At 43.7% G+C, this 14,734-nt stretch overlaps 1 protein-coding gene across 5 annotated transcripts in view; it reads right to left on the bottom strand.

The window, feature by feature from the left end:
- The window catches only part of SH3KBP1 (SH3 domain containing kinase binding protein 1), a 328,918-nt gene that overhangs the window by 74,902 nt on the left and 239,282 nt on the right, over positions 1-14,734 (bottom strand). For all 5 annotated transcript variants that reach the window (XM_059680558.1, XM_059680554.1, XM_059680555.1 and 2 more), the window contains one exon: positions 13,174-13,268. In XM_059680558.1, the coding sequence (XP_059536541.1) occupies positions 13,174-13,268 (95 nt within the window). The remainder of the gene's footprint in view (positions 1-13,173; positions 13,269-14,734) is intronic.

The raw sequence follows: 14,734 nt of genomic DNA, 5'->3' as shown, positions 1-14,734 counted from the left end.
AAATTGGCCGAGAGACAGCTGGTATCTCAAAAAACTCGTTAGTCGGGACACTCGTAAGTCAAGGCCCCACTGTATCTTCATTTAACAGGTAAGCACAGCAAAGGAATAACAGGTGAAGGGCATAGTCATGATCATTATGAAGGTCAAAACATCCAAGCTGCAGCTGCTATTGGTAAATTCCTAAATTACTACCTTCTATCTCTATTCTTTACCAGACAAATCTATATTTAAATGTTTCTATTATGAAAACTTATTCCCTGGCATAAAAATTTGTTTAGAGTCTTTTTCTCTATACTCAGCAAATTTAATTTCTAGGCTGGTGCAGTTAAAAAAGAATACAATCCCCAGGTTAAATCCAGGCCCTCAGGCTGCTCAACAGGGTCCAGGCCTGACTGATGAAGTGTAGCTGCATTTGTGTGCTATCTGGTGAGAGAAGGGGCACAGGGGAAAGGGGTACGGGAGCAGGAAAAGGTGCTGATATGGGAGATTCATGGTCTCATATTCCACAGGAAATTCCCAGGAAGGCTCAGAACAAAACCAAGGTCCTTGAAATTCATGCAATCACATGTCAGGCAATTATTTACTAAATACTAGGGCTCAGATGGCCTTGTAAGAAAAACAGACCGATCAACATTAAGTATCTCTGCAGAGCAAAAGTCCTTAATTTTGCCAAAATCCAAATTAGTAGTATTTTCTTTCATAGGTTGTGCTTTTGGTGTCATGTTTAACAACTCTCTCCTCCTATGTGTTCATAAATAATTGTCTATGTCACCGGTTCTCAACCTGTGGGTCGCCAACCTGTGGGTCGCGACCCCTTTGGGGGTCGAACGACCCTTTCACAGGGGTCGCCTAAGACCATCAGAAAACACATATATAATTACATATTGTTTTTGTGATTAATCACTATGCTTTAATTTGTAACAATGAAAATACATCCTGCATATCAGATATTTACATTACGATTCATAACAGTAGCAAAATTACAGATATGAAGTAGCAACGAAAATAATTTTATGGTTGGGGGTCACCACAACATGAGGAACTGTATTAAAGGGTCACTGCATTGGGAAGGTTGAGAACCACTGCTCTAGGTTATGTTTTACATGTAGATCTATGGTTCATTTTGCATTAAATTTTGTATCATGTGTTAGGTTTAGGTAAGGGTTCACTTTTTTTTGCCTATGGATACCCAATTGCACCAAAACCAATTTTTGAAAAGGTTATCCTTTCTTTCCTGTTTTCTTTGCACCTCTGTTGAAAATCTATTGGCTGCATTTCTATGGGTCTGTTTCTAGACATTCTATTTCAGGGGCCAGCAAGGTAAAGACCTTGGGCCAAATCTGGCCTGCTATCTATTTCTGTACAGCCTACAAGCTAAGAATAGTTTTTACATTTTTAAATGGTTATGAAAAATCAAAAGAATAATATCTCAAGAAATGTGAAAATTATACTAAATTCAAATCTGAATGTCTATAAATAAAGTTTTATTGGAACTCAGCCATGTCCATTCATTTACATTTATAACTGCTTTTGCATAGTTGCAACAGACTGTATGACCCATGAAGCCTAAAATATTTACTCTCTGGCTCTTTACAGAAAAGGTTTGCCAAGCCCTGGTCTAGGATATGAGGATTATTATGCAACATCCATGCAAGACCTCAGAGGCTCTCTGAATGCCACTATAAAAAAATACTGTAAGGACAGAAGCTTTAAATAGAACCTCTGAAAGCCCTAAGGAAGGCAGAAAAGGAATGCATTTAATAGCCAACTGCCCTTTCCAACTAGGGCTACAATATAAAAGCCTTAAGTAAAACTATTCTTAAAAGGATGAATTTTACTGTACTATACAGTTAACTATAAAACAGGGGAAATTTAAGTCTAAAGGGCATTTATTTTTAATGGCGTTTTTTCTTAAGTGTCTCCATGAATCATAAATTATGAAAAAATATTTCAAATGTGAAAGATGATAGTTTAATCCGGCAGCGGTTCTCAACCTGTGGGTCGTGACCATCAGAAAACACATATAGCATATCAGATATTTACATGATTCATGACAGTAGCAAAATTACAGTTATGAAGTAGCAATGAAAATAATTTTATGGTTGTGGGTCACCACAACATGAGGAACTATATTAAAGGGTCGTGGCATTAGGAAGGTTGAGAACCACTGGATATCATGAATATAAGGTATTTTTATAAAAATCTATTGGAAATTTTCAAGTTGAGTAATCAATTTTTTAAAAGTATGGACACAAGGGGATGGGAAGAGATTAACCAAAGAACATATATACATAACCCATGGACACAGACAATAATGTGGTGAAGGTCTAGGTTGGGATGGGGGTTGGGTAGAGGGAGCAGAAAGAGGGAAAACGGGAGACATCTATAATACTGTCAACAATAAAAAAAAAGGAAAGAAAAAATGTGAATACCTATCAAATTAGCAGAGATTAGAAAAAATGACAATATGCAGGGATGACAAGGACAGGAGAATATAACTGCATATACTTCTGTGGGGAGACTAAATTGTCACAATCGTTCATAACATCACTTAAATGCCTTTAAAACGCACTGGGGCAGAATTACATTTAGCAACTTATCATCAGGAAATAATAACTGCTAACAATTAGACAGCAGTTGCTATGAGACAGGCATTCTAAGTGCTTTATCTACTTTAACTTGTTTAATCTTTACAACACCGGAAGGTAGGTACTGTCATCATCCCCATTTCACAGATGTGAAAACTGAGGCACCGAGAGATTGAGCAACTTGCTCAAGGTTACATAAGTAATAGAAGTTGGCAAAAATAATTAACATGCATGAGGATTTATAAACAAGATGGTGACTAGATGCAATATTGTCTAAAATAGGAAAAAAACAGAAACAGGCTAAATATAAGAGGATTGTGCTATTTCATACATTAGGATGCTAATGAAGCATTTAACCATGCAGCCAAACATAAGCATGATATATTTTGGATAAAGAGGGTTAATAAATAGTGTATGATATGATCATATTTTATTTTGAAGTGGGTGGTGTGTGTGTGTGTGTGTGTGTGTAAAAAGTCTGGAAGAAAATAGCTCGAATATTTAGAGAGGTATCTGAAGGTGGTGAGGTCACAGGTGACTTAGAATTTTCTCTGTATTTATCTGTTTTGTTCTAATTTTTTCTTCAAGAGTAAGTATTATTTCTATAATTTTAAAGTATTACTTAAAAGTGCATCCCACGCCACTTGCCATCTCAGAAACTGTATTTTAATAAAATGCAAATATGAATGTAAAAACTTTGAGACACTTTAATAAGACCAGGACTTACAACTATAATAAATTACTTTAATCCTAATAGAAGTTAAATAATGAAGAGGAAGTTCAGAGAAAGTACTGGCCTTAATTTCAGGACAGTTCAAGTACTAAGAGAGAACTTCCAGTCACTGAACATTTGTCTGTTCTTCTTCCTACAATAATTTATCATAGCAATAACTATCAGTTGACTTTTACATTTCTAAAGCCACACTATCTCATTTAATCCTCACAACAGCCCCCTCAGAGTAATACAAATAGAAAGGCTAGAAATAGAAAACAGAAAAAAAGAAAGCTTCTCTAATTTTGTATGGCACCTGCAGATTTTTCTGTGTGTGGCAGGAAAAAAGATGCTGTTACAAGGCTTACTGATGTCCTGCCACTAAAACACAGCACTCTGGAGAGAGATGACAATTAGGATGAACAAACACAGGGTCCCTTTTGACAGCTTTATATAATTTGTGGTGGCTCATGAAACTGGGAACTTGCAGCAAATGTAATTCATCTATCTGAAAAATCTATAATCATCACCATCAAAATTTGGGGCTGGCACTGTTTTTACTGTCTACTGGTAAATTAAAAAGAAGTTTTCTCCTATCTCAAGTCCTACGTTTCCCATCCTCACCTAATTTAAAACCATGTGTTTGGGAGGATACACAAGCTCATTGAGGAAGTATTGATCAAATACACTATGGTGTGAGGATTCTTCTCAATCGTTCCACTGGCCTGGTGACTTGAAAGAGGAAGACAAAACAGCAAACTGTATTCCTTGGGATTGCTAATGCTCCTAAGAGGAGATATGCTGTGACTTCCGTCTTGAGAAAGGACACATGCACTCTAACAAGACGGACCATATTGTAAGAAATACATCCTATAACATAAATGACTCATTTGCTGAACACTGATATTTTTCAAGTGTGTATAAACCCAAATGACCCCAGACCTATGCTTCACTTATTCATTCCCTCATAAAACATATCCTTCTAATGGGTCTGTCAGGGTGTCATCATTTGCAGGGTGGTACCAGCTAATTTACTCCTCCACCCTTGAAACCACATTTAATTCCACCATTTGAGCTCTGCTAAAAGCTTGGGCAGTTGAGAAAGAAAGGGTCAAGGCTAGCAATCTATTTAGCTGATCGGCTCTCTTATACAAAGCTGAGAGTCTTTCTTGAGATTCCTAAAGACACCTCTCTTGAAGAAACATTCTTACTTCTTGTGGGGTGGGAAGCAAAAAAGTCTGAAAACATTTTTCTCATGAATAAATGTTTCAATAAATGAATGAATAGGTGGGAGGTAGGAGAGGAAAATAAACATTAGAACAAACAATGGAACATATAATCACAGAATAACTTAGGAAGGAGCTTAGGATCTGCCTTTTAAAAAAAATGGTTAAAGCAAGCAGAAAACTCAGTGGCACATGGGCTCAGAAGAAAAGAGGAAGGCAAACTACACTGGGCATGGGAAGAAAGCAGAAGAAAGAAATAGAATGAGAGGGTTTCCGGCATAAAAAGAACCAACATTAGCCCTGAGCTGAGCTCATCATTTCCTCTGCACTGACTATCATCTCATTTATGTAGTGGTGACAATGGAATCAGAAAGTCATGGATGATCCTGACCCTAAGAGATCAGAAATGTGGACACCAAAATGCAAGCATCAGAAACAAATGGATGGGGTAATGGCATGGCGATACTGTTTTCCTGATAAAATAGTGTTAATGTCATTAATTTAGAAAGAAAATCCCACAGGCCCTTGCCCTGGATATTTAGCAACAATGGGTGACTCAATGAGTACACAAGTCGCCTCAGGGGTGACTGAGCCTTTCCTACCACAAGCATCTGACTGCTCATCGACCCCCCTTCCCCCAGAAGTTTGGACAGTACCGCCCTGCCCTGCCCAGTTCCAAGTTCCAAGTTCAGGGTCAGGAGACACCTTTGCCCTGGCCCTGTCACTGACTTGCTGTGAGAACCTTGGGAAAGTCACTTTCACATCTGGGCCTCTGTTTCTCCTTTGTAATCTGGACAGAACACCCATGATGACACCTAACTCCCAGAGTTGCTGTGAGGCTGAGCTGGGCAGAAACTCAGGAGGGAAAAGGAGTGGTGATGAAGGGTCCTGGTCTTTTGCTGCCAGTGGCCCAGAGGGTCCTGCACTGGGAACTTGCAGTCGTACAGGTAGATTGAGCCATTGTTATTTTTTAAATATTTTTAATTGGTTTCAGAGAGGATGGGAGAGGGAGAAAAGAGATAGAAACATTGATGACAGAAAAACCATTGACGCTCAACCCCTGAGTCATACTGCTGGGCAGATTGAGCTATTATTAAGTTAAATGCTCAACTGCTCTCTGGGAAAGAAGGGAGGAAAACACATTGAGGTAGAGATAGAGGAAGGTGGGGTAATTAGTACTCAGTCCTAACTCTGCCCTCACCACAGGGCTAACTCCAAACATTTGGACTCCCTGGTTTTATACATCCCTAGGCAAAGGTGAAACTCCAAGTTTGTTTTTTTTGTGTGGCAGTTCCCTTATACTTCTACCTGTTTCTAATCCTCAGGGTTCCCTCTTTCTTTGGGGTGCATCTATCATCCCAAACATCAACACTCTTTCCCCTTCCCTCTATCTCCACTGCTCCATGATTTCAGCCAATAAAATTAACCTTCTTAGTGTTGACTTTGATGCTGTTAAGTAGGCATATACCCATGAAGAAACAAGTTGTGTCTGCTTTAGTAAGGGTCAAAGACAGTTACAGAGGGGATCCTTTTTATAAGAAATAGCTAAAGATCCTTATTTACAAACAGGTCACATGGGAAGCCCTTCCTCCCAGACTGGAGAGGGAAGTAGCTTGGAGGAAAAGACCATCACTCTGAGGCCATGAGGCTGTAGGCCAAGGGCAAAACACTGTCCCTCTCCATAGCTGGGCTCACTCAGCCCTAAGCGGCAGTGGCCAGGGCAAGGAGCACCCTTCAGTGGTGGCCATTGTCACAGCTGGGCCCGACCTGACCCTGCCAGGCTACTCTCAGACCTTCTCCAGGGAGCTTCTCTGGTTGGAAACAGACCCAGAGACTTCTGAATCCTTTCAGCCACACCCTGGGCACAATCAGGAAGGCAGGGATGGGGGCGGCAGGAACACAGACTAAGGAGCTATTTTTGAGTGACTGGAAATAAAAGCTAAACACAGGTGTGTTCTTCACAAGTGGAAATGTTCCCAAATCCACAAGAATTCTTTATAAATAAACTAAAAAACAAACCATTTGAGTTGCCACATTTCATCCTAGTTTCCAGGGACACACACAAATAGTCCCAGTCTTTGCACATTAGTGCAGGAATCACAGAGGGCTTATGGGCACTTCTACTGAAGGTGTCTGACTCATTTTCTAGAAAGCTACAGGGCTAAAAATTAGCACAAAGCCTGCCCTGTGACACCAGCCACAACACAGAAAAACAAGGCAATGGGCAAGCACCTTAACTGACTATGAAAGGAAAATACGATGGAATTTGGGGTAAATCGAGAACCTTTAGAGCAAAAGCAAGCGATTCAGAGAGCAGCAATTCAGGTCTTTCATTTCAACTTATCTATAAGTAGAGGCCTGGTGTACAAAAATGTGTGCACTCAGGTGGGAAGGGGGGTCCCTCAGCCCAGCCTGTGCCCTCTCGCAGTCTGGGACCCCTCGGGAGATAACAACCTGCTGGCTTAGGCCTGCTCCCGGGTGGCAGAGGGCAGGCCCAATCCCTAGGTGCAGCCCCTGGTCGGGCTCAGAGCAGGGCCGATTGGGGAGTTGGGGCGCCTTCCCCTGTCACGCACAAAGCAGGGCAGATTGGGAGGTTGCAATGCCACCCTCAGTCACGTTCAGGGTAGGGCCGATTGGGGGGTTGGGGCACCGCCCCCGTCACACTCAAGGCAGGGTTGATGGGGAGGTTGCGGCACCACCCCCTGTCTTGCACAGAGCAGGGCCCATCAGGGGGGTTGGGGCTCCGTACCCTGTCATGCACAGAGCAGGGCCAATCAGGGGGTTGGGGCACTGCCCCCTGTCACGCACAGAGCAGGGCCCATCAGGGGGGTTGGGGCTCCGTACCCTGTCACGCACAGAGCAGGGTCAATCAAGGGGTTGGGGAGCTCCCCCCGTCATGCACAGAGCAGGGCCGATCAGGGGGTTGAGGAGCTCCCCCCTGTCACTCACAGAGTAGGGCCAATAGGGGAGTTGTGACACCGCCCCCTGTCACACTCAGGGCAGGGTGGATCAGGGGGTTCGGGCGCCGCCCTCTATCACCCACAGAGCAGGGCTGATCAGGGGGTTGGGGCGCCGCCACTGTCACACTCAGGGCAGGGCCGATGGGGAGGTTATGGCTCTACCCCATCACACACAGAGCAGGGCCCGTGGGGGGGAGGGGGTTGGGGCGCCGCCCTCTATCACCCACAGAGCAGGGCCGATCAGGTGGTTGGGGTGCCGCCACTCTCACACTCAGGGCAGGGCCGATGGGGAGGTTATGGCTCTACGCTGTCACACACAGAGCAGGGCCCGTGGTGGGGGGGGGGGGGGTTGGGGCGCCGCACCCTGTCACACACAGAGCAGGGCTGATCAGGGGGTTGGGGAGCTCCCCCCTATCAGGCACAGAGCAGGGCTGATCGGGGGGTTGGGGCGCCTTCCCCTGTCATGAACAGAGCAGGGAGGATAGGGAGGTTGTGGCCCCGCTCCCTGTCACACACAGAGTCGCAGTGTGATCAGAGGGTTTGGGTGCTGCCCCCTGTCACGCTGATCCCAGTGCCGGGAGGCCTCTAGGCTCCGCTGATCCCGGTGCTGGGAGACATATTACCCTTTTACTATATAGGATAGAGGCCTGGTGCATGGGTGGGGCTGGCTGGTTTGCCCTGAAGGGTGTCCTGGATCAGGGTGGGGGTCCCCACTGGGGTGCCTGGCCAGCCTGGGTGAGGGGATGATGGCTATTTGCAGCTGGTCACACACCCTTCAGGGTGGGGGTCCCCACTGGGGTGCCTGGCCAGTCTGGGTGAGGGGCTGAGGGCTGTTTTCAGGCCGACTGAAGTTCCCAACTGCTCCTGTTTTCTTTTTTATTCTGGGCCACCTTTAGCTCTGGCTCCAGCTCTGAGGCTTCTGCTGCTGAAAGAAGGTATCTGGTTTGTTTCGGTTCTATAATCAAAAAACTGTATAACTCCAGCTCTAAGATCCCGGCCTCGCTGAAAGCAGGTTTCTGGGGTTTTGTTTTAGCTTCTATATTCGTTACAATGTTTCTTAAACTGCAGGCTCAGAGGCCGGCAAAGCAGGCAGGGAACGTTGGAGTCCTCCATCACTGAAGCAAGCAAGCCTCATGTTAGTTTCAAGCTGCCTGGCTGCCGGCCGCCATCTTGGCTGGCAGTTAATTTGCATATCTCGCTGATTAGCCAATGGGAAAGGTAGTGGTCGTACGCCAATTACCATGTTTCTCTTTTATTAGATAGGATAATAAAAGCATAATATGCTAATTGGACCAGATGTCCTTCTGGACGAAGCCCAGGCTACAGCTGCGGCTGCGAGGGATGGATCCAGGCAGCGGCTGGGAAGGCCTACTCTTGCACAGATTTCATGCATCAGGCCTCTAGTATGTACAATAAAGATGCATATCCAAATGCATGTTGAACAAATGGTGAAGCTGTTCACTTTACAATATCAATGGCACAGAATCATCTAAATGAACTCAAATAATTTCTTAACTCAGAGGAAGATTTAAGAATTTTCTATAAAGTCAGCAGGGTTTCATAGACTCAGACTCCATTTCTCCCACTTTCAGCAGGCAAATTATTTATGGCCCATTTGTTTCCTCCAAATTCTTATTGAAATCTCACCCGTTGAGAATTCTGAACTATTTCAGGTAGATTTTTCACCATTGTTACCTACTTCATGTCATGGCATTCCAGCCCCAGCAGCAAACTAGGCCCAGACACAAGAGCCTTTTCACTCCTGTTTCTAGGTCAGATAAAGAGCAGCTGGAGTTGAAATGACAATTCCTAGGATTATAGGTATCACCCATTGGCGAACCCCTCCCCTGTGAGAGGCACTTTATACCCAGCATCTTAGTAAATCCTAATGGCAGCCCTGTGAGGCCAGCTTTATAGATGATAAAATTGATGCTCAGAGGGGTTAAGTGATATCCCCAAAGGCCCACAGCCAGGAGTGGCGTTGCTGGGATTCAAAGCCCAGTTTTTCTGAACTGGTGGCCTAGGTGGTACTTATCAGTTTAGCATGCTGCTTTCAACCAACTGGAATTCTAGGTCATTCATGGAAACAAAAGTTAAAACCTAGAGGAGCACAGGATGTGTCAAGAGACCTGATGTCACAGACCATATAAAATAATGATATAAACAAAATGATAGAGTGCAAAGGACTTTTTAAAACAACGGGCTCGCAATGGGCCCGAGCGCATGATACAGCATGAGTTAAGACTGCTGTATCATCAGCTATTGAACAACCAGCTAAATGGGCAGACAGAGGGCATCCAGGCAGCAGGAACATGGTTTGGATCAAGTTAGGGAGGACACACAAGCAAGATGGGAACATCCCAGGAGAGTTTGTTCATGTAGAACAGTGACATATACCAATGCTAAAAGGCCAGACTGAGGCCAGACAGACTGGGCCAATGAGTACAGGATAATCGAGTTGGATTTTTTTAAAAGGAAAGTTACTAAACACTTTCACTGGAGCATGGGGGTTCCATGAGATGATAAGAAGGGGCTGGATGCTAGAGATGAAGTAGCCCTCCACCTTTGGCCACCTCAGGGCTCTCCTCCAGAGCAGATGCTGTGGAGGGTGCTGGGGGAGGGAGGAGGCCCAGGGAGGAGCAGCCTCCATCCAGCCTGGGCCTGGCTCTACCACAGACAGGAAGTGTCAGGGATGCAGGAGGGCAGAATCTCTAGGTTCTGGTGCTGCTGATCTGGGGCAGGGTGAGCAAGAGTCAAAATGACATGAACACTCTAGGCCTGAGGAGCAGGATCAGTGTGAAAGCCAGGTGAAGGGCCAAGTATATGGCAAGGAGGGCAAGGCCATGTTCTGCAAATGTAATAATGATATCTGTAAGCTGCTTCACAGTTTCCAAACTGCTTCCTAATACATTAAGCTATGAAACCAGGGAAACTGGGTGCAAGCTTCGGACACTCTTGCTAGCAGCCTTCCACACGTGCCCATTCCTTTCTCCCTCCTGTGTGAATGGACCAGGAGAGAGTCCCTTTCTGACTAAGCTCTTCAGAAAAACCTGATTTTTTTTTATCAGACTGGATTTTAGGCCGGGAGGAAGGAAGGAAACAATTGAAATGAATGTGCTCTCATCATATGTAATCAAATGACAAGGACTGGAATAGGATATGTTAAGGTAGGAATAGATGTGTTCAGATAAAGGACTATCCATGGGGTTTTTTCTTCTCCCCAAACCTTATTAAATATTACTGATTCATCTGGAATTCAATTAAAATGAGGCTTCCCCCTTCAAACAAAAACAGGAATATAAGCCCCCCACCCCCACTGTCAAGAATGGCAGTTACTGAATTCTCTGCTTGCTTTGCCATCACAGGGGAAAGTGCTCTCACCCCTTTTCTGTATTTATGCTATTTATCAAAGTATTTGTATTATGCCTTACACCCACTTAGCAATTTCCCTATCCTGAATGTTAGGTTAAGGGTCTGTTTCAAAATAGGAAGTGCCCCATGCATAAGAAGCAGCCCAGAGGAGACACAGCCTAGGGACCACAGGAAGGGTGGTAAAGAAAGAGAACCACTCGACCTCCTAGGCAGCAAGGAACAATAGGGCAGCATTTCCTCTCCTCAGATTTCCTCCTGCCATGGAAAACACCAAACACCAACAGAGATTCATTGAAATAAGTTTAGGGGAGGATATTTTATAGGTAAAAAGATGGATGAGTTCTTGGGTGATCATCAAAGCAGGGAATAGTTTGCTATTCCCAAAAGGTTCCGGTCCTTAACATTGTCTAGCATACCACTTTCATATGGAATGGGTGACGGGGCCAGTTCTCTCCCTAAAATAATTTGACCTTTGGCAAGCTACTTAAACTCTGGTGTCAATAGTTGCCTGGCATTGTTGGCTCAGGCTCTTTGTTAAATCCTCACCCAAGGATAGGTTTTTTTGATTTTAAAGACAGAGGAAGGGAGACTGGAAGAGAAAGAGAAAGAGAGAGAGGGAGAGGGAGAGAGAGGGAAAGAGAGAGAGAGAGAGAGAGAGAGAGAGAGAGAGAGAGAGAGAGAGAGAGAGATCAGTTGCCTCCTGTATGTGCCCTGATCCAGAATTGAACCCACAACCTTTTGGTGTACAGGACAGTGTTCCAACTAACTGAGCCACCCAGTCAGGGCATGGCTCAGGCTCCTAAACACACAACCTCTACATCCATTTCTTAAAGGTAACTTCCTTGATTATAAAGGTAAATCAAACATGACTTTTGGGACACCCTTGGGGTAGGAAATCGGGGGAGGGGGCAGGAAACACCTTGGTCCACTTCCTCTCAGTAATGGCCAGAGGCCGTGGACCCAGGGCCTACTTCCCATGCTGGCCCCCTGTTCTCTCTCCCCTCTCCCTGCACCCTCCACCCCTCTAGACTGCCAGTGCTCTCAGGCCTGCATGAGTGCAGACAGCAATGATGCCTGTGCTAAGGGAATTATGTGTTCCCTGCCACTCACCTGCATATAAGAGTAAAACCACCGCCGAAACCGGTTTGGCTCAGTGGATAGAGCGTCGGCCTGGGGACTGAAGGGTCCCAGATTCAATTCCGGTCAAGGGCATGTACCTGGGTTGCGGGCATTTCCCCAGTAGGAGATGTGCAGGAGGCAGCTGATCAATGTTTCTCTCTCATCGATGTTTCTAACTCTCTATCTCTCTCCCTTCCCCTCTGTAAAAAATCAATAAAATATATTTTAAAAAAAGAGTAAAACCACCAATATATCTTTTTTAAAAAAATATATTTTTATTGATTTTTTACAGAGAGGAAGGGAGAGAGATAGAGAGCTAGAAACATCGATGAGAGAGAAACATCGATCAGCTGCCTCCTGCACATCTCCTACTGGGGATGTGCTTGCAACCCAGGTACATGCCCTTGACCGGAATCGAACCTGGGACCTTTCAGTCCGCAGGCCGACGCTCTATCCACTGAGCCAAACCGGTTTTGGCTCACCAATATATCTTAAAGATGGTTCAGTTTTTCATTGTGATGGACCATCATAAAATTCCTGTACTTCAGAGGAAAGGCTTAAATAACTTATCTTTCAACCATCTACTTGGTGAGTAACATTGCATAAAAGTATAAACAGTACGTGGTCCAAGCCCTGTTAAGCTGCATCACTTCATACAGATTTTATAGCTCTCAGTATGTTTACAAGACTCTGCCCATAATGATAATAAAATCGTTCAACCTTCTTAGCCCAAACAAGGCAGGTAAAATTCTCTCAAGCATGCTACCTGTCTTTGATCTGAGAGTAAACATTCTTTAAGTATTTTCTGCCTGTGAGGCATGACCTGCTTTTTGAAAGTGTCTCCTTGGACACACCATGACCCAGAGCTTTGCAGCTAGGGCCACTGTGCAGTCTGGGCCCTCCAGCCATGCAGGCCACCTTCTGGGTTAGCCTTTGTGGGACAGACATTTTCTGCCAAGCCATGCAAATCCATAACTGGCTCTCAGGCAAACAGAATGTAGTTGATTTTTAAATTCATTCATTCACCTAGATACACTGGGCTTTGCCTGATCCAGAGAAAAGACACAAGAGTCTTCCTGAGGAGTTCAGGACCATGAAAACCTCAAGTTTCAAGGGCTAAAAACAAAGCTTGTCCTATCCAGTCAATACCTCAAAGCAGTTCACAGTTTAGAAGGCAGGAGGGAAACTTTGTTTACCTTATTGATGAGAGTGACTATATCTCCTTCTTTGATTGTCAATTCATCATCATTCTGTGCCTCATATGGAAATATTACTTTGCAGTAATCCTTGGCTGTAAGAAGAAAAGAAAACACAACCTTTAAAATGCTTTATCTAATGAGCTGGCCCAGGAGAAGATAGTCTCTATCACATTAACTTCAGGGAAGAGCACACTTACAAGATAGGCTATAACCACTGCATAAAGGGTCACCCTCAGAAAACTACTGAAGATTGCTCATTTTGGGCGCATGCATATTTATTCTCTTTATTTTTTCCCCTTACAAATTATATGACGTCATGAAATGCCATTGACTGCTTTGCTTATTTCAGGCAGAAAAGCAAAAAGGTTTCCTTGGTCCCAGGAAAATATACCATTTTATATACTGTTTGGGTCCTTGCATAAGCAGACATAATCTACAAAAGAGCAAAAAGCTTAAATTTTGCCCTCACCATCTCCTTCCACACATTGATAAATCAGAAACAGGGTATTTGTATATGTTACAAAGCTGACATGGTACTCAAAACAATGAAAAAGACTCATGATGGTACATCTTAAGAGACTGATGTTGATATATTTATATGTAAACATGTGTCAATCACAAATAGCCAACAAATACTGACCAAATGTTCTTTACACACACAGATGCCATGGCATCTCTCTGGGAACCTGCCTGTTTATAGATGGGGCTGTTCACCAGTGAGGATACGCAGCAGCCCTTGCCAAAGAGGGAAAGACACAAAGGCTACTCAAAATCAGTTCAAGTATATCCTGAATTCTAGGCCTTTGAAAGTCTGTCTGATGTGAAATCTCTATTTACACAAAAGCACCAATTCTAAAGACTAAATACATTTGTAAGGTGTTTGGGAAATTAAGACTTAGAAAACTGGGGTTTTCTAATGTAGAATGAAAAATTCAAGAGAATTTGTGTCTACTGGGACAGACATTTATTATCCTACATCAAAGTCAATAGTCCTAATGGTTTTAAATAGCCTTAGAGCCTGGCCAGCATGGCTCAGTAGTTGAGCATCTACCTTTGAACTAGGAGGTCATGGTTTGATTCCTGGTCAGGGCACATGCCTGGGTTGTAGGCTTGATCCCCAGTGTGGGGCATGCAGGAGGCAGCCGATCAATATTCTCTCTAATTGATGTTTCTATCTCTTTCTCCCTCTCCCTTCCTCTCTGAAATCAATTATATATATATATATATATATATATATATATATATATATATAGCCTTAGATATTTCCCTAAAATTAGTCTAGTTCTTGCAGAAAGATCACCTGGAGCGACATACATACATATTATCCATACTACAATTTATGTCACTGAAATGTGTTATTATGCTTAATGTCACATCAATCCAACAGTTATATATAAAGTAAAGGCAATAAAAATCAAATCTGTAATACAGATACACTATGGTCTAGGGTTGGTCTAGATAAGATAGGGAGGAGAAGGGAAGGAAAGAGTAAGAGGACTCACTTTATTCCTATGTAGATGCTTTTGCTTTCCATCCAATGACTCCAAGTTATCAGTTA

Source organism: Myotis daubentonii, chromosome X (genome assembly GCF_963259705.1).
Source record: "Myotis daubentonii chromosome X, mMyoDau2.1, whole genome shotgun sequence".
In the NCBI taxonomy this organism is placed as follows: Eukaryota; Metazoa; Chordata; class Mammalia; order Chiroptera; family Vespertilionidae; genus Myotis; species Myotis daubentonii.
The sequence above is the reverse complement of the archived record's forward strand: the minus strand, read 5'-3'. Positions and strand labels throughout refer to the sequence as shown.